The 20351-nt window shown below is 43.0% G+C and overlaps 1 protein-coding gene across 1 annotated transcript; it reads left to right on the plus strand.

Annotated features, from left to right (window-relative positions):
• Positions 1–560: 560 nt before the first annotated feature.
• On the plus strand, positions 561–11168 carry KNSTRN (kinetochore localized astrin (SPAG5) binding protein). Its single transcript, XM_012181200.5, has 9 exons — positions 561–794; positions 958–1052; positions 4066–4195; positions 4848–4892; positions 5731–5836; positions 6007–6100; positions 7166–7221; positions 7976–8050; positions 8750–11168. The coding sequence occupies exons 1-9, from the start codon at positions 562–564 to the stop codon at positions 8879–8881; spliced, it is 966 nt and encodes a 321-aa protein (XP_012036590.4). The 5' UTR covers position 561; the 3' UTR covers positions 8882–11168.
• Positions 11169–20351: the final 9183 nt, after the last annotated feature.

Consider the following 20351-nt stretch of genomic DNA (forward strand, 5'->3'; position numbering starts at 1 on the left):
GTTTGTATGATTATTTGCTGGTCACTGGGTTGTAAACTCCAGGAGGGCACAGCCCAAGTGAGTCTTGATATTTGTTGTCCTCATCCCACCTGCCCATTGTCTGACACAAAGCAGGTGCTCAATGGATATTTGTTGAATTAAATGAATTATGCGCTAAATGTTAGAGAATTCTGCCCCGTTGGCTAGGAGTAGCTTTGAATCTCGGCTTAAATTCTGGATAAGTGTTTTAAAAGTTAGGACTGAGGATAGGTGTCTCAGGTATTTCAGCTCACAAGCCCTCTCCAAATCTCACCTGCCACTCTCCACCGTGTAGTTTTTTTTCTTACCAATCCCTCTCTGCTCCTGGCTTTCTGGCATCATGCACCATCCCTAACAATCACAGACCAAATAAAGAGAAGGATTGTGACAAGGACCCTACACGTGACTGCGTTTCCGTCCCAAGGCCGGCATATGACACCAGTGGCTCATAGCTCCATTAAAGACTGCAAAGTGCATCACTTCTCTTCCCCCGCCCAGACCTGGGGACTCCTATACCCAGCGCCAGGAAGCCTAAACTGCGGCATGGACTCAGATCTTCCGTACAGCATGGCAGCCGCCGAAGGCGTCGCCCACGCCAGTGACTGCCGTACAACATGGCCTCCTACAGAGAGCGCCCCACACCCCCTTCCGCCCGGTCGCCGGAAGTTTCCCTTTGAAACCCTGGCGGCAGACGCGGTCCGTGGTACGGCAGTTACTGCGGAGCATCTTTTGAACCAGAGCGACGAGGCGTGTGGGCAGGAGCAGCAGGCACCTGGGTTCGGCTCTCCTGGGGCAGGAAACTGTGCTGGATGTGGGAAGTCGATGGGATGGGCTGGGAATGGAGGATTTTCGCTCTCCTGAGTCGCGCTCTCCTGGGGCCTCCGCCTGCTTGGTCTCCTTGGCCCAGCCCTGGGTAACCATTCACCTTGTAACTTCTAGGCCCCAGCCGTGCCGCCTCGTTACGATGACCAGCGTGATTAAGACAGTGTACACCCTGCAGCCCACCTGTGTGCTGAGCAGCGGCCTGCCGGCAGGTGGGTGTCCATGGGGCCCTTACCCCCTGGCACTGCGAACCGGCCCTGGGGTGGTCGGGCCAGGAGTCTGGAGGCGTCAAATCTGTTGTTGGGGGTGGGTGGCACCGGCAAGGAAGGGCATTCTACCGGCTTTGACAGCTTGCTAACTTCCCTAGAACCGGGCTGTCTAGTTTATAATAGGAGTTGGGGGAAGGGCGGTAAGGTAGAAATTTGGACTTGCCCCACCCGCCTGCTTCTTCAACCCGAACTCTGCTGCATTCACCAATTAGACTCAAGTTGCTGACTATTCTACAATATTATTTGCAGTAAGCTAGGGATCCCTTTTATACGTATCTGTTTTATTTCCAGACTTGGGGTGTCCTGAGGGACTGGGTTTGTTGTCAGGGAGGAGAGAAGAGAGTCATTTAAAAAGCAGGATAGTTAGGGAGAAGCACTAGGGTTCACACCGTGTCTGGTTCCCATTTGTAACTGCACAGTGTCCTTTATATAGTACATTCTCAGCAAACATTTGTTGAGTAAAGTGAGAGAGAGAGGGATCAGGCCTAACTAATGCTCCAGAACTTTGGGAGAAGAGGCATGATTAAAAGCAATGTTTGATTGCTTTGCCATTTTGCTTTGTGTGACTCAGCTTGGAGTTGAAATTATCTCCTAAATTCTGCAACTGTCAGCTGCCTAATCTAGAGATTATAGCAGGGAATTGGTTTCAAACGTGAGAACTGGGTGGCGGTGGAAGGTTTTGAAGCAGCTATTTAAGATTCTTTCCGAGGTGACTCCATGCAACTGATTGATGAGGCTAGTAGGATTGACCTATGAAGTAAATAGGCTTTTCTCCAAAGGCCTTACAGGATTATGTTTGTCTTATATTGCTTCAGGACACCCGAATGGCAATCCTGTCATCAGCAGGGCTTAGGAGTTGATGGAGGAACTGGAGTCAGTCGTACACTGCCTTTCTCTTAGAAAGCGGCATCTTTAGTTCAGTGGGGAGTGACTGGCATCTCCCCACCCAAACTGGAAGTTTTCATCTCTTTGCTTCTTTCCCAGTCACAGCTTTACAATCATATGTAACCCCAATATTTAAAAATTTTTAGGCTGCCTCCCAGGTTTTTTGATGTTAGGCAAGGGTTGGTTGGTTTTTAGTTTTTTTAACAGATAACATATACACATGTTTAAAAAAAAATTCCAAAGTTTGGAAACGATATACAGTGAAAAATTAGTCTTTCCATCCTTGGCACTAGCCATCCAGTTCCCTACTTAGCATCTCTCATTTTAAGAAGATAGTCTTTGTTAAACCCTGCTAAATTTTTCCTACAATACCATCCTTAGGTTCTAACAAATATGGGTTATTGGAACCAATCCCAGTCAATGAAGAGTGTTAATTTTGATCCGTTTGCTGTTGATACCTTTTTGCATGAGATATTTCTTATCATGTATGACTTATTAATACCTGAGAGAGGAGAAGGTAAATTCATTCACCCAAGGTTACCTTTTCTGACAGATCTCAGAAAGAACCCTTTTAATACTTGCTTTGTGTGAAAATAGGATGTAAGTGCCCACTGAGTGTACCTATAAATGAAATAATTTGTTAGCCTGAGAAATCATATTTATTCCAAACTGTTGTGCAGCTAAAGTCATCAAAATAAATCTTTATCAAACACAAAGTTTCCTAATGCCTGCAATTCAGTACTTTGTATCTCATTTCTTCATCTTGATTTAATCATTGATTTCTTCAACTTAAGATAGGTCAAGGTTATTAAAACTATTTTTGGTTGCGCAGTCTTTCTATAGTTTTGGAGAGCAGGAGATTCTTACTGTGGTGGCTCTTCCTGTTGCGGAGCACAGGCTCTAGGTGGGCTCAGTGATTGTGGCACATAGGCTAGTTGCCTCGGGGCATATAAAATCTCAGAAACCAGAGTATGGGCCCAGGTTTTTAAAGGGGCCATTTTACAATGAACAAAATGAAAGTTGGTATAAAGTAGAAGAATCCTTTGCATGTATTAGATGGGGTAGGGTGAGTACTTAACTCCAGAACAAGTTACTTGGATTTGCTATGAAATGGAAGTGGTAGAAAGAGGTGTGTGGCGGAGGGCGGCATAAGGGCTAGGGGGCAGATGCTCTCTTCTAGGGAAGAAGAGTGTCATGTCAGGGCCATTTCTGTGGTTATCTGGCAACAGCCTACCAGGATCAGAACAGAATGCCAAATAAGGAACCGAATATGAAACTCTAAACTTAAAGATGGATAAACAAAAATGGATGATGGTAAAGGCCAGCATGGAAGAGGGAAGACGACGAAAGAAGCTACTTTAGAGATGGTCTTTGAAACTGACATGTTCCGTTTAGGCAGTAAGCAGGTTTTGAATTTTTGCTAATATGCCAGATACTCTCCTAGATGCTGAGGTACAAAGACATCTGCAAAGCAGGAGGCCCCAGCCTCCGGAATCTAATGCCTGATGATCTGAGGTGGAGCTGATGTAATAATCATAGAAATAGAGTGCATGATAAATGTAATTAATGTACTTGAAGCATTCTGAAACCATCCCCACCCCACCCCTGGTCTGAGGAAAAATTGTCTTCCAGGAAACTGGTCCCTGGTGCCAAAAAGTTTGGGGACCACTGTCTTAGAGAACTAGTTAGTGAGCCAGTCTGGTCAAAACAACTAAGCAACAGCTGAAGCTTGAAACAGCTTGCATGTAGCTTAGGGGAGCAGGCAAAGTGCTTAAGAGCAGAATGAGATAGTTCCATTGAATTGCTGTATGAGGCAGGGTTCAGCTGTGTTTTGCCTTGCTGGCAGCCACACTGCCTCTTGTGATCTTTGCTTATATGAATCTCCACCCTCTGGCCATTCGGTTTGCTATATCGTCAAACTTCTGGCCACCCTCAAACACTGCACTGTCACATTTAAAGAATTTTGGTTTCTATTCCCAGTTGGTCTACAAGTCTTATTCTTCAGGATTTATAGAATTGGCAGCTGTTGGTCATGATATGTGAGGTTTCACCCGTTTGTTTTCCTTTGCAGATGCACAAACTCGAGCCACTTTTAAGAGCCAGTTACCTGTTAAGTCCAAAGAAGTTGATGTTTCCAGACCTCATTCAGGAGCTTCAGAGACTGATGTTACAAAAATCATCAAACCGAGACGAGAGAATGGGTGAGTCAGAACATCAGTATCCAAATAGAACTTCCTGTTAGAAATTGCTCAGTACCAAGAATTAGGGTTTTGCAGAGCACAAGGTGTCTGATGGATTGGCCTGTAGTCAGTGGCCCAGAGCATCACAGCATTGCTGAGCTGTTTTTCAGAACCCTCGGTATTGATAGCTCAGAAGAGGTGCAGCCAGGGTTATAATAGGTACTTTCTTCCTCTCTCAGCATTTGCTTTGCATGTGCAAATAGCAGCACTGCAGCCAAACCCCAGCCCTAAGTGGTAGTCGTGGCAGGTGGGTGCTAGTTGTGAGCCTGAGTTGCTAGTGTGAGCACAGGCCAGCCTGGCATAGTGTGTGTATCTTTCCCGAAGTGCTCAGCTCCCACTGAGTCAGATTGACATGAGGTAGCCACACCATTCTGAGCAGGAGCAGGTCTCTCAGGCTGTCAAACCGGTCAGGAAGGGAGCCCATTCCCTATTCATAAGCCTTTTTCAATAGTCTGGGCAGAAACAAAAGTGTGTGGTGCAGTTGAGATATAGTTGACATATAACATTGTGTTAGTTTCAGGTATACAACATAGTGATTTGATATTTGTGTATACTGTGAAATGATCACCACAGTAAGGCTAGTTAACATCCTGATTTGTTTTTGCTTCTCTAGGCAGCTGAAGGCTACAGACACCTCCAGGAGGAACCTCAGGAAGAGGTGAGCAGCAGGGTAAAGAAAACTTGGCCACCACTTTAGGGTAGTGGGCCTTAATACAGAGTAGGGCTCTGGTTGTACCTCAGAATCACTCATGGGACTTGTTTTACCATGTTGGAGTCTGGTGCCACCTCAGAAATTGGAATGGAGTTTTCAGGGGTGAGACACAGCCAGGCCTAAGACCCAATGTCAGGGCAAGAGTCGGTGATATGACAATCTTGAGCAACAGACAGGAGTTTGGGGGCTCCACGCCAGGACCACTGCTTAAACCCAGTGATAGCCCTTTAACAAGGGCAGGAAGCCTCAGGATGGGAGAAGCTGCATGTGTTAGTGATTTCAAAATGAGTATTCTACTGCTGGTGGTAAAATCTTGGAGAAAACTGCATCTTTCTATGCTTGAGGCTTGCTTGGCCATTTCAGTCCCGAAGGCAGAAATAATATAAGCTAGAAAGTTTGTAGAAATAGGTTGTAATTCCACATCTATTATTGAGCATGTCTTAAAAGTTCTAAAGACAAAATACTATTAAGACAGACTCAGAGAACTTTAAAAAGATTCAGTATTGATGATGATAATGGCGATTACTGACTAAAGTTTACTATGGGTCAGTAGCTCTGTCACAATTTGCATGTATATTCTCCTTTATCCTTCACAATAATAATAATATGAGGTGAGGGTATTAATTCTACAAATGAGGAAACAACCTGAGAGGCTACAGAGCTCCCTGAAGGTCGTATTCCACTATGTGATGAGGCCAGGATTTGAACCAGCCTGTTTGTGTAACTCCATAGCCCATACTCGTAACCCCTCCACCTCTTTATCTAAGTACAATTGTCATTACAGCTACAAACCATTGAGTAAACAGAAATCAGAAGAAGAGCTCAAGGATAAGAACCAGCTCTTAGAGGCTGTCAACAAGCAGTTGCACCAGAAATTGATTGAAACTCAGGTAAGAGACCCACCAGACCTCTGCCATCAGCTGCCCTGGTGAAGCACGTGGACTCCTGAGGGACCACACCAGGTGGTCCTGAGAGCAGCCAGAAAAGCCACTGGGCTTGTGCTGTGGCTGTTTGCAAGGAATGGGATGGGCCTGCCCTGTCTGCATGTTCACCCCAACAGGGAGAGCTGAAGGACCTGACTCAAAAAGTAGAGCTGCTGGAGAAGTTTCAGGACAACTGTTTGGCAATTTTAGAAAGCAAAGGCCTCAACCCAGGTAGGAACTGCCTTCAGAGGAGTCAGTGCCTGTGCCCTTTCCTGAGTGGTTCTGGGCTGTGTGGCAGGAGTTCAGCATGGTGTCAAGCCAACCTGGGCAGGGCAGGGGTTGCCTAGTAAAGCCCTGAAGATTTCAGGGAGCGCCTCTCTAGTCTCGGGTGATGTTGACTCTTCCTGCCCAAAAGTATTTCCGGTGTTGTGGAGAGAGGGTTATCTCTTTCTTACCTGAACACTTTATGCCATTCTTTTGATGCTGATCTTGCAAATAGATCAGAAATATCTTCTTTATTTCGAGGGATATGGCACACAAGGAATCTTCATGGGTGGAGAGAGAGAGAGGATACTGTTGAAAAGGTTCTGAAGCTGGCTAGTAATCTCTGAGTCATGATGTGATTCTTGTTCTTACCCTGTCCCTAGAGGGCTGCTGCTGCTGCTAAGCCACTTCAGTCGTGTCCAACTCTGTGCGACCCCATAGACAGCAGCCCATCAGGCTCCCCTGTCCCTGGGATTCTGGGCAGTCTGTAACAGAGGAAACAGTGGAAGGGATTACCCAGAGACTGTCAGAGAGCCTGAGTTGAGGAACTTGAGGATGCCCAGGGAAGGAGCCCCGGCTTCTTTGAATTAGAGTACTGATTTTGAATGCTGCCATTAAAATAGTGCATTTTAGGATATATTCGTTATAGTCACCACACACGTTTTTGCGTGATTTTAATTGCCTATGTGTATGCATTGTTTTTACAATAAAAATGTTGAAGGCCTATAGAGATTTTATAAATAGTTTTATGTACTGTAAACAGACCTAAAACCTATACATTTCTTTTGGACAAATTTTCTGCTGAGCTGAGGAGAAAGTTTTGGCCATATCCATACCTGGAGAGGAAGGAGAAGTAAAATCCAGCTCTGGAGAGCAGGCATGGGGGACCCTGCCAAGGTGAAAGCTCAGGAGAAAGTGTCCAGGCCCAGACCCTCAGAGAAGTTTCCCTCATGAATACTCCTGTGGAGGGCTTTTTATTTTAAGTTGTAGTTCCCTAGTCACGGCTGACTCTGTTGTATCTACTGGTTTTAGGCAATGAGACCCTGGCATCACAGCAAGACTCCACTGCAGATCACATGGACTCCATGGTGAGGGGGCAGGTGTGAGGGGGTGAGGGCGCAGTGAGCGTGGGGCCTTGCCGATCTAAGCAGTTCTCTGCCATATGCTCGGCAAAGCCCGCGAAACAGCCTTTGGTTATCCAGGAAGAGGGTGGTTGGATGTGTACTCAAAATAGCATATTTTCCATAAGGGTGACTTTGTGCTTACAAATAAGAGTGAGTCTGAGTTGAAAATGTACTACTTTAAAACCCATAGTAGGGTGGACTAGTGGAGACAGCTTTCTGGTTTCTCTGTTCTACGCTTTACCAAATTTTTCCCCTTACTCCTTTTCTAAGAACTGTTTCTTACAAAGGTCCAGCCTGAATTAAACTTGTCCTCTCTTTGGTTCCTTCCCCGAGGTAGGAAGGTAATTTGTTTGGGATTAAAGCCTTTTGATCTTCTATGATCTCTTCCCCAGGAAGATCAGTTGTCATCTTAAAATACTAGGCGTGGACACCCCCTCCGCTCCTCAAGGCAACTTAGTCAGCCCTTCAGTGGCTACTGCCTTTCGTTCGTATTGCCTGTGTAGCACGGAGCATGTGGAGGTGTAGTCCTCTGTCCCTCCGGTGGACTCTGTTTCTCAGAGGAGCCTGGCACGTGTGTGGACACTCAGTAAATGACCGAATGCAAGGGATGTTAGTGGTCATCTAATTCAACTCCTATGAGGAGAAGAGTTTATATGAAGCAAAGTTCTTACCTTTCAATAAAGATCTGTTACTATATTTGCTACTGCTTTTCTCTTAGCTGCTGTTACAAACTTTGCAAGATGAACTGAAGCTTTTTAACGAAACAGCCAAAAAGCAGATGGAGGAGTTACAGGTAAGAGGCAAACATCACCCCAAGGCAAAATTACCATTTCTTACCACAATAGGAGGGTCTCTGGAGGACTCTTTTATTTATCTATTTATTCATTTTTAGTAAACTATTTTGCAACCATCTTAGATTGTGACAAAGTTGCAAAAATAATAGAGAATTCAATTCCCCTAATATTAACATCTTACATTGTCATGGTATATTTGTCAGGACTAAGAAGCCAATATTGATGCATTACTATTAACTAAATTCCAAGACTTTGATTTTACTGTTTTTTTCAACTAATTTTTTGTTCTAAAGATGCTTAGAAATGTTCACATCTGCAGGGCACGAGACAGTGTGCAACATGCCAGATTACCCCAGGTGAGAATTGACACCTGTGCAAAACCTATGTGTGGAAACCTGATATCTCAGGGAAACCTGTAATAGGAAACCCAGATTCTTGGGTCTCGACTTCTTTGAATTGCTTGGATGAACTGTGGGATACTACATGGAATCCTAGAGGATTTCATTGCTCCAGCTGAGATAGCAGATTCTGTAGTAAAGACAGTTCTTAAAGCCAACACAGATAAATCTAAAAAGAGACAGTGTGTGTCAATATTCCAGTGGTCTTCCTCAATGGAACAGAATGTTCTGGTTATTGGATTGTCTTTTCTGAGTCAAAGTTTTGTGGGGTTTTTTGTTTTTTAATGTCTTTCCGTGCAGGCCTTAAAGGTAAAGTTGAAGATGAAAGAAGAAGAGAGAGCCCAGTTCCTTGAACAACAGACCTTATGTAGCAGTCAAGTAAATGATTTCACAACAGCCCTTGAGGAAATGGAGCAGCTATTAGAAATATGATAAAAAGCAGGTGGCCACATGGCTCTCTCTTGGGGATAGACTCTCAGAGGCAGCTACTTAGGACATCTGCTTCTTGGCCGTGATCTTCTAGGACTCACCATCCCCAGAATGAAAACAGTTTCTGCAGTAGGATTAAAGACAGTTGATGTTGGAATGGCAATTCCTCCCTTAAGCAAGCATTCGTTCCCAGCCTTCAGATTGTCCAGCTCTCCTGAACCTCACAGTTCATAATTAGGGCCTACAGGAGAGGAGGCCTGAAAGGTTGGATCAGCCTCCTAGGATCAAAAAGCAGCACATCATTAGCATCAGGAGACTCTAAACCAGCCACAACCAGAGACGCCCAAAGACGTGCAGGAAGAAACAGTGAAGCATACATGCTCCATGGGAGACATCACTGAAGAGTCACGCGGTCCTTTCCTAACTTGGAACACATTCTGTCCCATCCTGGCTGGGCTCTGTGACCTCACTGTAATGGCTTAATAATGGGGTGAAGGTATAGATTGCAATAACAGGTATGAAACAATACACCTTGGAGCTTTTAATCTAAATCATTTCTGTGTTGTTTTTTTTTAATACAGTGTTACTTTTAAATAAATATTTCTGTAATTATTCAGATTGCAACATTGTCAAATGACAATAGCTTTTTAATCTAAATATGGCCACTGAATACTACTGAACTAATCTGTTAACAAGTTCAAGGTTACAATTTCACCCAGAATGTTTTTCTTCTATTTTACCCAGAGTATTTTTCTTTTACTCATTTTAAATGCTCTATGACTGGCCCCCCTCCCCACCTCCTCTTCTGTGAGCATTAGTCAGTCTTCTGTGGGTGTTCCCTGTTGGCAGCAGTATGTGCCAGACTCCTTCCACCAGGTTTGTGTCACTAGCTGCCTGTATTCCTAAATATGCTTAATCTCTGCTGTTGCCTTGCGTGGCCAATCCTGGACCTGGCCTGCTGGACCATTAGTCAACTGAAGTCCACAGCAGGCCTTCCCTCCCCCTCCTTCCCCCATGGTTCACCAAAGGGCACAGCCATAATTCCTTTTTTTTTCTTACTGGATCCCAATTCCCCAACCAGGGATTGAATCCGGGCCCCCAGCAGTGAAAGTGTGGAGCCCTGACCACTGCTGTGCTTGGTCATTCAGTCATGTTCAACTCTTTATGACCCCATGGACTATAGTCTGCCAAGCTCCTCTGTCCATGGGATTCTCCAGGCAAGAACGCTGGAGTGGGTTACCATGCCCTTCTCCAGGGGACCTTCCCAACCCAGGGATTGAATGCAGATCTCCCACATTGCAAACAGGTTCTTAACGTCTGAGCCACCAAGGAAGCTCCTAACCATTGGACCTCCTAGGAATTCCCCATATTTCATTTCTTAGTCAAACTAGGCAGACTTTGGCTTTAGCCATCTCCCATTTTTCCCTGGACCTCCCAATTTCTTCACCAACTCCCCCTACTCTTTAGTATTACTGGGACTGTCCAGAGGCACCCAATCAAGTCAAGTAACATCCCACCCTAATTTATAGGGCTAAAATTCTTTGCCTTCATGCCCATAATGCATTCACACAGTTGATTATGTCTCAAATATTTTGAGGGGGAAACCCAGTTAAATAATTCACAGTGAGAAGAGCTGGATATTCTAACCATTTTCAGGATGTTTATAGTTTAAAAGGTTATTTGAAAGAAAAAAAGTGAAAGTGTTAGTCACTCAGTTGTGTCCAATTCTTTGTGACACCATGGGCTGTAGCCCACCAGCTTCCTCTGTCCATGAAATTCTCCAGTCCAGCGTACTGGAGTGGGTGGCCATTCCCTTCTCCAGGGGACCTTCCTACCCAGGAATCAAACCCAGGTCTCCTGTGTTGCAGGTAGATGCTTTACCATCTGAGCCATCAGGGAAGCCCCAAAAGGTTATTTACCCAAATGAATCCGTAATTGGCGTTTCTGGTCCCCTTAAAAGTTCTACTTGCTTCTTGAGAGAAAGGGTAGGAAACTCAGCTGTGAGATCCTCACCTCCTTGTCCTGCCTCCCTAGTTAACTCCTAAGAATGAACCTATCTCAGCTCCTCCATGACTCATTTTACCCAATGTACAGACCCTGTTAGTTGGAGGCCTGGCCTCACAGGGGCCCTTTGCCCCACAGTTCTGCTTTGCACCACCAATCAGCATTTGTGCACTTTGCCTTTTCTCCTGTGCCCTCTAACCTCTGCTCCATCTCCCTTTTGTACATGTGGAGGTGTGCGGGTGCTTATTCTGGTCTGGAGCCTGAATAAATTCATGTACTACCTGAACTCCGTGTGATTTGCAACCTCCACATTGCTAGTTGCTTATAGGAAACTTTAATGTCACGTGACATTCTGAACCTCAAAGATGCTTGCAGTACACGCAGTGAAACATAGCACAGGTGACATAAAGGTGAATAACAAAAGCAATAATTTATTACACAGTGGGTCCTGTGGTATGGTTATATGCTATAGTAGTTAACTGAGTTAGTTTGGTAGGGGAAGGCTTGATGGAGGAGGTAGCCTGGGAGTTGATGGAAAAGTAATACTTGGAGAGGCTAGCTAGAGGATTGAGAACTTCCCAGGTTGATGAATATGTGGAGATTAGAGGAGAGAAGTACACACAGGACCTTGAAGCTTCATGCCTTTCCCCCCTGCCTTGCCGCGTGTGTCTCTCCCATCTGGTTGTTCCTGAGTTATATCCTTTTGTAATAAACCAGATCTGAGTCTGTGAGCATTGTAGCGAGTCAAACCCAAGGAAGGGATAATTGGAACTTCCAAGGAGAAAAAACTATGAGAGATTGGAAAAAAAAAAAAAACCTTGAGGGAATATCCAGATGAGTCTTGAAGAACTGAGTAGAACACTGATTGGGCTTGGTCAGAGGGTTGAAGTTAAGAGATTAGTTCTGATGCTTTAGAGAACACTTGTAATATACCATATGTGATGTTTATGTGTACATGTTTATGGGTACATGGTGTTACTAGAAGTTTTGAAGAACCTTAAATGCCAAAGCAGGAGGTATAGATTTTTACCACTCAGGCCAGAGGTTTCCAAACTGTCTCAGTTCAATGTTCCTAGTATCAATATTTTATGACATGCCAAAATAAACATGTAAAAGTTCTATTTTTTCAATATCCAAACAATAAGCCCTTAATGTCTTAACAACTTAATAGATCTTTGAAAAAAAAATACACAAAAATCTAAAGGTATTTTTATTTTTAAATAACTTCAGTTATTACTAACAGGATGTTGGGCACCTTAGCTTCTCAGACCTTAGAATCAAACTGGACACCACCACTTTTCTTTCCTGTTTGATACTGAGAAGAATATTGCATGATCTAATCTTGAAATTGGCCTTCTTCAAACTAGTAGTTCACATGTTGTCTAATATGTATTACTATGATTTCCCCTAAAGTTTATTTTGTAGCATCCCAGGGAGCTTGCTGCCCAGTGGTGTCATGGATCACAGTCTGGGAACCATGAATCTAGGTTAATAATGACTCACTAATACATTTTGATCAGGTAATCATCATAAAGAATGTTTAGAAAAATTAATCTAGTACTGTATGAAAGATGGATGGCAGGATTAAGAGAATAGGGTCAAAGACATCAGGAAAGAAGGAATCAAATGTATTAGGACCGTGACAGCAAAGGTATAAAGAAAGATTTGACCACTATGGAGAACAGCATGGAGGTTCCTTTAAAAACTAAAAATAGAGCTACCACATGATCTAGCAATCCCACTCCTGGGCTTATATCTGGAGAAAACCATAATTCAAAAAGATATATGGACCCAAATGTTCATTGCAGCACTATTTACAATAACCAGGATGTGGACGCTACCTAAGTGTCCATCATTGATACATATCTACAATAGAATATTACTCAGCCATAAAAAAGAATGAAATAATGCCATTTGCAGTGACGTGGACAGACCTAAACATTGTTATACAGAGTGAACTAAACCAGAGAAAAACAAATATATTGCCTATATGTGGAATCTTAAAAAAAAGGTATGAATGGATCTATTTACAAAACAGAAATAGAGTCACAGATGTAGAAAACAAAATGATGGTTTCCAAGGGGGAGAAAGGGTGGGGAGAGAGGCAGATTGGGGGATTGGGATGGATATATACACACTGCTATATATAAAATAAATAACTAATAACCTACTGTTTAGCACAGAGAACTCTGCTCAGTACTCTGTAATGACCTACATGGGAATAGAATCTAAAGAGTGAATATATGTATATACATATATAACTGATGTACTTTTCTTATAGCAGAAACTAACAACATTGTATATCAATTATACTCCAATAAAAATTAATTTTAAAAATTTGAAACACAAGAAAACTACAGGCATTAGTTGATGGCATATGGGTGTGGGGAGAAAAGAATCTACATACATAAAGGTTTTGAGCTAGGGTGACAGAATAAGAATTGGTTATAAAATTAGGATGTAAAAACCAGCTTCCAGCCCATTCCCAGCCAGGTAGATCTGGGTTGGAATCCCAGCCTACTCACTAAAAACTGGTCTTTTGCAAATTCTCTCAGTCTAATTTCCTACCTGTTAAGTAGAGATAATGTCTGTCTGAATGGATTGCTGTAAAAATGAACTATGGCCAGCACCAAAGTCTGGCAGAGGTACTCAAATCCTGATGATTATTGATAAAGCTCAAAATGAATCTTGGCAAATGATAATCTTCTTAATCTTGCCATTTAACTTTCACTACCGTACACTATGTCCTTCTTACTCTCTGTTCTCTCTTCTCTGTCTCTGGCTCTTTCTCCTTAGTTACCTGATTTTACCTTGTATTGGCAAGCCTCCAATACTCAATTACCCTCTCAACTGGGAACTCTCAACTTTAACTGCGGCTCAAATTACAACCACCTTATAAAACAAAGCACCCACTTCCATTCCCTCCAAGTTACTACCTACCCTCGATTAACAGTCAAAAGTCTCAAAATAAATAAATGAATATTTTTAAATTAAATAAATTGTTTTATCATTCCAGGACTTTCTTGGCAGTCCAGTGCAAGACTTTGCCTTCCAATGCAGTGGATTTGGGTTCCATCCCACATGCTTTGAGGCCAAAAAAACCTAAACACAAAATAGAAACAGTATTATAACAATTTCAATAAAGGGAATTCCCTGGCGGTCCAGTGTTTAAGACTCTGCTCTTCCACTGCAGGAGGCCCAGGTTCCATTCCTGATTAGGAAACTAGGATCCCACAAGCTGTGCCACGCAGCCAAACAAACAAGCAAACAATCTCAAGAACTCACTGTTCTCTTCCCTTCCAATTTGGCTTAAAGGCAAAAACGATTTTATAAGGTACCTAGAGTTGGCAAGTTCAGAGGGACAGAAAGCATACATGTTATAGGTTACCAGGGACAGAGAGGAAGAGTGAAGGAGGAGTTATTTTTAACATACACAGTTTTTGTTTGGCATGATAAAAAAGTTCTGGAAATGGATAGTAGTGATGGCTGCACTATATTGTGAATGTACTTAATGTCACTGAACCATACACTTAAATACAGCAAATTTTATGTATATTTTACCCTGGCTCAGATGGTAAAGAATCTGCCTGCAGTGCAGATGACCCAGGTTTGATCCCTGGATCAGGAAGATCCTCAGGAGAAAGGAATGGCTACCCACTGCAGTATTCTTGCCTGGAGAATCCCATCGGCTATAGATCAAAGAGTCAGACGTGACTGAGTGACTAAGCACCACCACCACTAGAATTTTAAAATAAAATGCAATGAGGCTCAACAAAGTGTACCAACTTTAAGCATACAGGTTGACAAATTACTGCCCCCTCCAGAGATGAGCACCAGTCTGACAGGAAATCACCCTCTATGAGGACTGTCTCTTCTCGAACTTCACATAAATTGATGTGTCCATTTCATCACTGGTAAATAGAACAGAACAAATGTAAATTGCAATTTATCTTTTTTCTTGATCAGTATTATTAGGGCTTATAATTTTTATGTTGATTTTCTTGGTTATCTATTTCACAATTTCTATTGTTTATTATTCATTTCCATCTATATTTGGGGTTATAATTTACTGTTCTTTTTCTTTTTCTAGGTTCTTAAAATAGAAGGATAGATAAATCCATGTCAATTTTTACCTTTTACAGTATATGCATTGCCAACTATAAACTTCCATCTAAGGGCCGGGTAGTTGAATCTCGCAAGTTTTGCTAAGTCCTATTTTCATTATTTGTCTTTCCTCTAAAAGCGTATTCTAATTTCCATTGTGATTTCATCTTTCTTCTATGGGTAATCTGGCTTCATGTCTCATCACTCTACAAAAGCAGTTTTTGATAAGGTTGTATGAAAGAAAATTTTATGGCAAGACAAGAAAAATTGTATATTTGGCTGAATCACATAGCATGTGGGAACTTAGTTCCCCGGGGCTAGGGCAACCTGGCATTGGAAGCTCAAGAGTCAACCACCGGACTGCCAGAGAAGTCCCAAGATAAGGATAAACAATATTAAAAAAAATGTTCTCTGCCCTTTAGCTTCCTCTCTCTGCTCTATTGTGCATTGTGTATCTGCATTTTGCATCAGCAAAACCTTCCCCATTGGCAGGAATGGGACACCACAGAGGCTGATAACTTAGCGCTCCAAGCACACAAGACAGTCTCAAGAATGTCCCCAGGAGAAACTGAGACACACAACAGAGACACACTGACCCAAGAGTCCTGCTCAACCACAAACAGCAACGTTCCAGCATCAAGACAACTCCTTAAAATAAAATTCCTATGACAGTGGACTGATCTGGATTATGTAAACTGCATAAACTGGATTGTATAAACACATCATCTAATGATAATGATCTCCAAAGTTTTGGCACCAGGGTCCAGTTTTGTGTAAGACACTTTTTCACAAGAGTGGGGGTGGGGTGTGGTTTTTGGACGATTCAAGTGCATTACATTTATCATGTACTTTATTTCTATTGTAATTACATCAACTCCACCTCAGATCATCAGGCATTAGATACTGGAGGTTGGGGACCCCAGATCTAATGTATGGCCCTCTGTCTCAAAAAGTTTATGTAACTGACTTCTCACAGGCAGAACAGTTCTCAGAACCCAAATTTGAGGGTTACAGTCCTCAAATTTGGCTCAAATTTCTTTCATAGATTGACTCTTGATTAATTTTTCATTGATATACACTTGGTGTAGTGGGTAGGATACCAGAGACACCCACCAGAAGATACCTGGAAGACACCTCAAATTGGCACTCAGTACCAGCATGGACATTTTGAGCCTCACTAGCTTCTCAGCGTCTCTCACCAGGTGTTCTGGTGAGTTCTCCTCATACATCCAGAGCTCAGGTATGCATTGTGATGATCCTGAAAGTTTGATTTGGACTAGTTTTTATTCATCTTAAGGGGCACCCATGCACATCCTAGGCAGAGTCCCAGGGGGATCTGCAGAGGAAGTCCAGGGAAAACATAGGTGGCTGATTTGTGTTAAGTTCAACTTAAACTAAAGAAAAAGGGTAAACTGATACATGGTCTGAACAAAGTTTTTTGTTAGTGAAATGAGAGAGAGTTCTTCAGCTCTGAAGAATAAAGGGACATTTTGCTCCTATCGGCCACAGGCTACCCTCAGATGTGTCAATCCTCACCACGTGCAGTGGTCCTACAAGGAAACCTGCTAGGAACCCTCCAATGACCATGAAGCAAATACTGCTCCTCTGGGGGGCACCACAGAGGCTGATAATTTAGTGCTCCAAGCACGCATGACAGTCTCAGGGGAAACTGAGACGCGACAGAGACGCACTGACCCAAGGGTAACTCCTGGGGAAACTAGTGCACATCCAGTCCACCACACTGTCCTCAGAAAATTGTTCAGATGGTATCTCACACCTGAACCAGACTACCAAATCAATAATGGGAGCTTGTGCCTCAAGGGCCCAGCAGCTCTTAGATGACCAGCCACCTATAGGAACTTCAGCTGGGTTTATGTATAACACCTAGGAAACTGACACTTGCAAGTATGTAACTTAATGGCAATGTCTGACCAAAAATCATTTGTTCCTGAGATGGCTAAAATGGGGCACTTTTGATTTACCTAAGTTGGTTTATTTGCACACTAAATTAGAAAAAGCAGGCTTACAATCAAACAGCTAGAATGGAGACATTTTAATCAGCACCTGGAAGCCTCAAAGTAAGGGAAAGATAAAATGGCTTCACTGCAAGAGACAAATCAGAAATTATCAGAAACAGTGACTAGATTAGAAAAGACCTCATAAGTCATCACTGCTTCTCCTCCTTTCTCTTCTCCTTCTTTGGCTGTTTTGTATCCTCTTTTTTTCTGAGCATCCCTATCCTGATCTCTCTGCTCTTCCACTGTAAGAAGGATCAAAAAGCATTGCTATTAAATATGTAATTTCCTTTATTCCTCTTTGCAATAGGTGGTCTTATTTTCATTTAAAAATGATAAAAGGAGAGACTTGCCTGGCAGTCCAGTGGTTAACATATTGGGCTTTCACTGCAGGGGGCACAGGTTCCTTCCCTGGATGGGGAACTAAAAGTTGCATGCTGCACTGCAGCCAAAAAATAGGGAAAAAATAGAAAATAAAAAAATTTAAAAAATAAAGACAATGAAAGGGAATTCCCTGGCAGTCCAGTGGTTAGGATTCTGCACCCTCACTGCCAAGGGCACAGGTTGAACCCCCAAACTGTGAACTAAGATTTCACAAGCTGTGTGGCACAGCCTATATATATATAATGAAGTAAAGTCTGAAAAGATCCAAGAAACTTATCTAAATTCCATATCTAGGTAGCAGGATTGCAACACTGTTCCTGGACTCAGGGCACTAAACTATCTGAGATGAATTGTTCAAGACCATTGACACCATCCCCCACCCCTAAACACACACATGCACACACACACACAACAGAAGTGGAACTGCAAAGCAGGGAAAGGGACAGAAGCTGAATTCTATCAGCTCTCCTCTTTCCCCTCATACATGAATCTTCCTTTCTGCCTCCCTGAAATGGAGTGTTGTTGCAGCAAAAACAGAGGTGAGTGAACAGCCTTTGGCACATAACAGCCAAACAGGCCTACAAGACTTAAACAATCTCCATTATTCTTTATCTGTTACAACTGGCAAACACTTGTAGCTGGACTTGTACTGCACAAAGCTAATGAATCTCTGACTCTGTATAGATTGCCCTCTGGACTTGGCATTCTTTCCCCCTACACTCTCTTGTAGCATTCTGCATTTCAGAAGGTCATGGGCTGATAACCTCAGGGACACAAGATCAGTTGCTAAGTTGTCTGATGCAAGCTGTGGCCATCAGAAACTCTGCAAGAGAAAAAAAATAAAACAAGACCTCCAAGAGGATATAAAACCTCTCCCTATTCCCAAAAAGGGGAGCATAGTTCTTGAGGCACTAGTCTGCTGTGTTTCCCTTTTGCCTGGCAAAAATAATAAAGCCACTCTTTTCTGTTTCCTCCAAACCCTGTCTCCATATATCTATTTGGCATTGGTGGACAGGGAGCCAAGATTAGGACCCTGTGATGGGTACAAATCCTTTCTATGTCCCTGTTTCTTACTTGTAGTAAAGAGGCTTCAGCCTCCTAGACCTTCCCTGAGTGCCAAAGGGCAGGTTTAAACAGTTGCTAAACAGAAAAATCACAATAAACTGTGGAAAATTCTGAAAGAGATTGGGAATACCAGATCACCTGACCTGCCTCTTGAGAAACCTATATGCAGGTCAGGAAGCAACAGTTAGAACTGGACATGGAACAACAGATTGGTTCCAAATAGGAAAAGGAGTACATCAAGGCTGTATAGTGTCACCCTGCTTATTTAACTTCTATACAGAGTACATCATGAGAAACTCTGGGCTGGAAGATGCCCAAGCTGGAATTAAGATTGCCAGGAGAAATATCAGTAACCTCAGATGTGCAGATGACACCACCCTTATGGTAGAAAGTGAAGAGGAACTAAAAAGCCTCTTGATGAAAGTGAAAGAGGAGAATGAAAAAGTTGGCTTAAAGCTCAGTATTCAGAGAACTAAGATCATGGCATCTGGTCCCATCACTTCATGGGAAATAGATGGGGAAACAGTGGAAACAGTGTCAGACTTTATTTTTTTTTGGCTCCAAAATTACTGCAGATGGTGATTGCAGCCATGAAATTAAAAGACGCTTACTCCTTGGAAGAAAAGTTATGACCAACATAGAGAGCATATTCAAAAGCAGAGACATTACTTTCCCAACTAAGGTCCATTTAGTCAAGGCTATGGTTTTTCCAGTAGTCATGTATGGATGTGAGAGCTGGACTGTGAAGAAAGCTGAGCGCCGAAGAATTGATGCTTTTGAACCGTGGTATTGGAGAAGACTCTTGAGAGTCCCTTGGACTGCAAGGAGATCCAACCAATCCATCCTAAAGTAGATCAGTCCTGGGTGTTCTTTGGAAGGAATGATGTTAAAGCTGAAACTCCAATACTTTGGCCACCTGATGGGAAAAGTTGATTCATTGGAAAAGACTCTGATGCTGGGAGGGATTGGGGGCAGGAGGAGAAGGGGACAACAGAGGATGAGATGGCTGGATGGCATCACCGACTCAATGGACATGAGTTTAAGTGAACTCCAGGAGATGGTGATGGACAGGGAGGCCTGGCGTGCTGCAGTTCATGGGGTCGCAAGGAGTCGGACACGATTGAGTGACTGAACTTAACTGAAACAGAAAAATGAGGGACGGCAGAAACAAAGGAGCAGTCAAGAAATTATAGTACAATAACAAAGCAGGGGACTGGTTCCTCCTCAAGGAATATACCTAACAATATCTTTGAGCTCTTCTGCTGGAACTAAGGCCACCCTTGTGGAGAACAGTAACTTTAGGCTGAGCACCAGATTTCTGGAATAACCCTGTTACCTCATCACCAACCGTTGAGAAGAAAGTCTGCACATAGTGGAAGATCAGGAAGACTCTGATCCCCATCCCCTGACCCACAGCCCTAAATGGTTAACTGCAGCTAGCTTCCCCGCTCTTTCCCTTTAAAAACATTCAGTTAGTGCAGAATCTTCACAGAGTTGGTTCTTGGACAAGAATCTGCCTTCAACCCAGGTTGCCCTCTGAATAAACCAATCCTTTCTATCCAACCAATGCAAGTCTTTCCAGTGGGAAGCAGCCCAACCTGAGTTGGGTCCACCCCTACCTCACCCCTGTTAAAAATAAGCCCTGACTTCTGTTCTTAGGTACATTAATTTGGAAGCAACTCCTTAACAACCCTTTTCCCATAAAATTATATCAAAGTCAACCTCTGCTACATAATAAAGCAAATTTTCCTGAGTTATAACCAGCATGCACCCTAGAGCAAGGGTTCTTCTCCTAGATTTACTCTAACAATGTATTGCCAAGGACGGGGCATTCTGTCTTTTTCCATTTGCAGTTTTGTTGTGGTTGTTAGGGCAGAAAGTGAAGAACTAAAGAGCCTCTT

This window comes from Ovis aries, chromosome 7 (assembly GCF_016772045.2).
Source record: "Ovis aries strain OAR_USU_Benz2616 breed Rambouillet chromosome 7, ARS-UI_Ramb_v3.0, whole genome shotgun sequence".
Classification (NCBI taxonomy): domain Eukaryota; kingdom Metazoa; phylum Chordata; class Mammalia; order Artiodactyla; family Bovidae; genus Ovis; species Ovis aries.

Bases quoted from the DNA above. Each gene is read 5' to 3' on its own strand.
- KNSTRN (XM_012181200.5), top strand. From the start codon at position 562: ATGGACTCAGATCTTCCGTACAGCATGGCAGCCGCCGAAGGCGTCGCC. The intron at 7,222-7,975 runs GTGAGGGGGCAG...CTTTTCTCTTAG, and splicing joins CAGATCACATGGACTCCATG to CTGCTGTTACAAACTTTGCA. The intron at 8,051-8,749 runs GTAAGAGGCAAA...CTTTCCGTGCAG, and splicing joins AGCAGATGGAGGAGTTACAG to GCCTTAAAGGTAAAGTTGAA.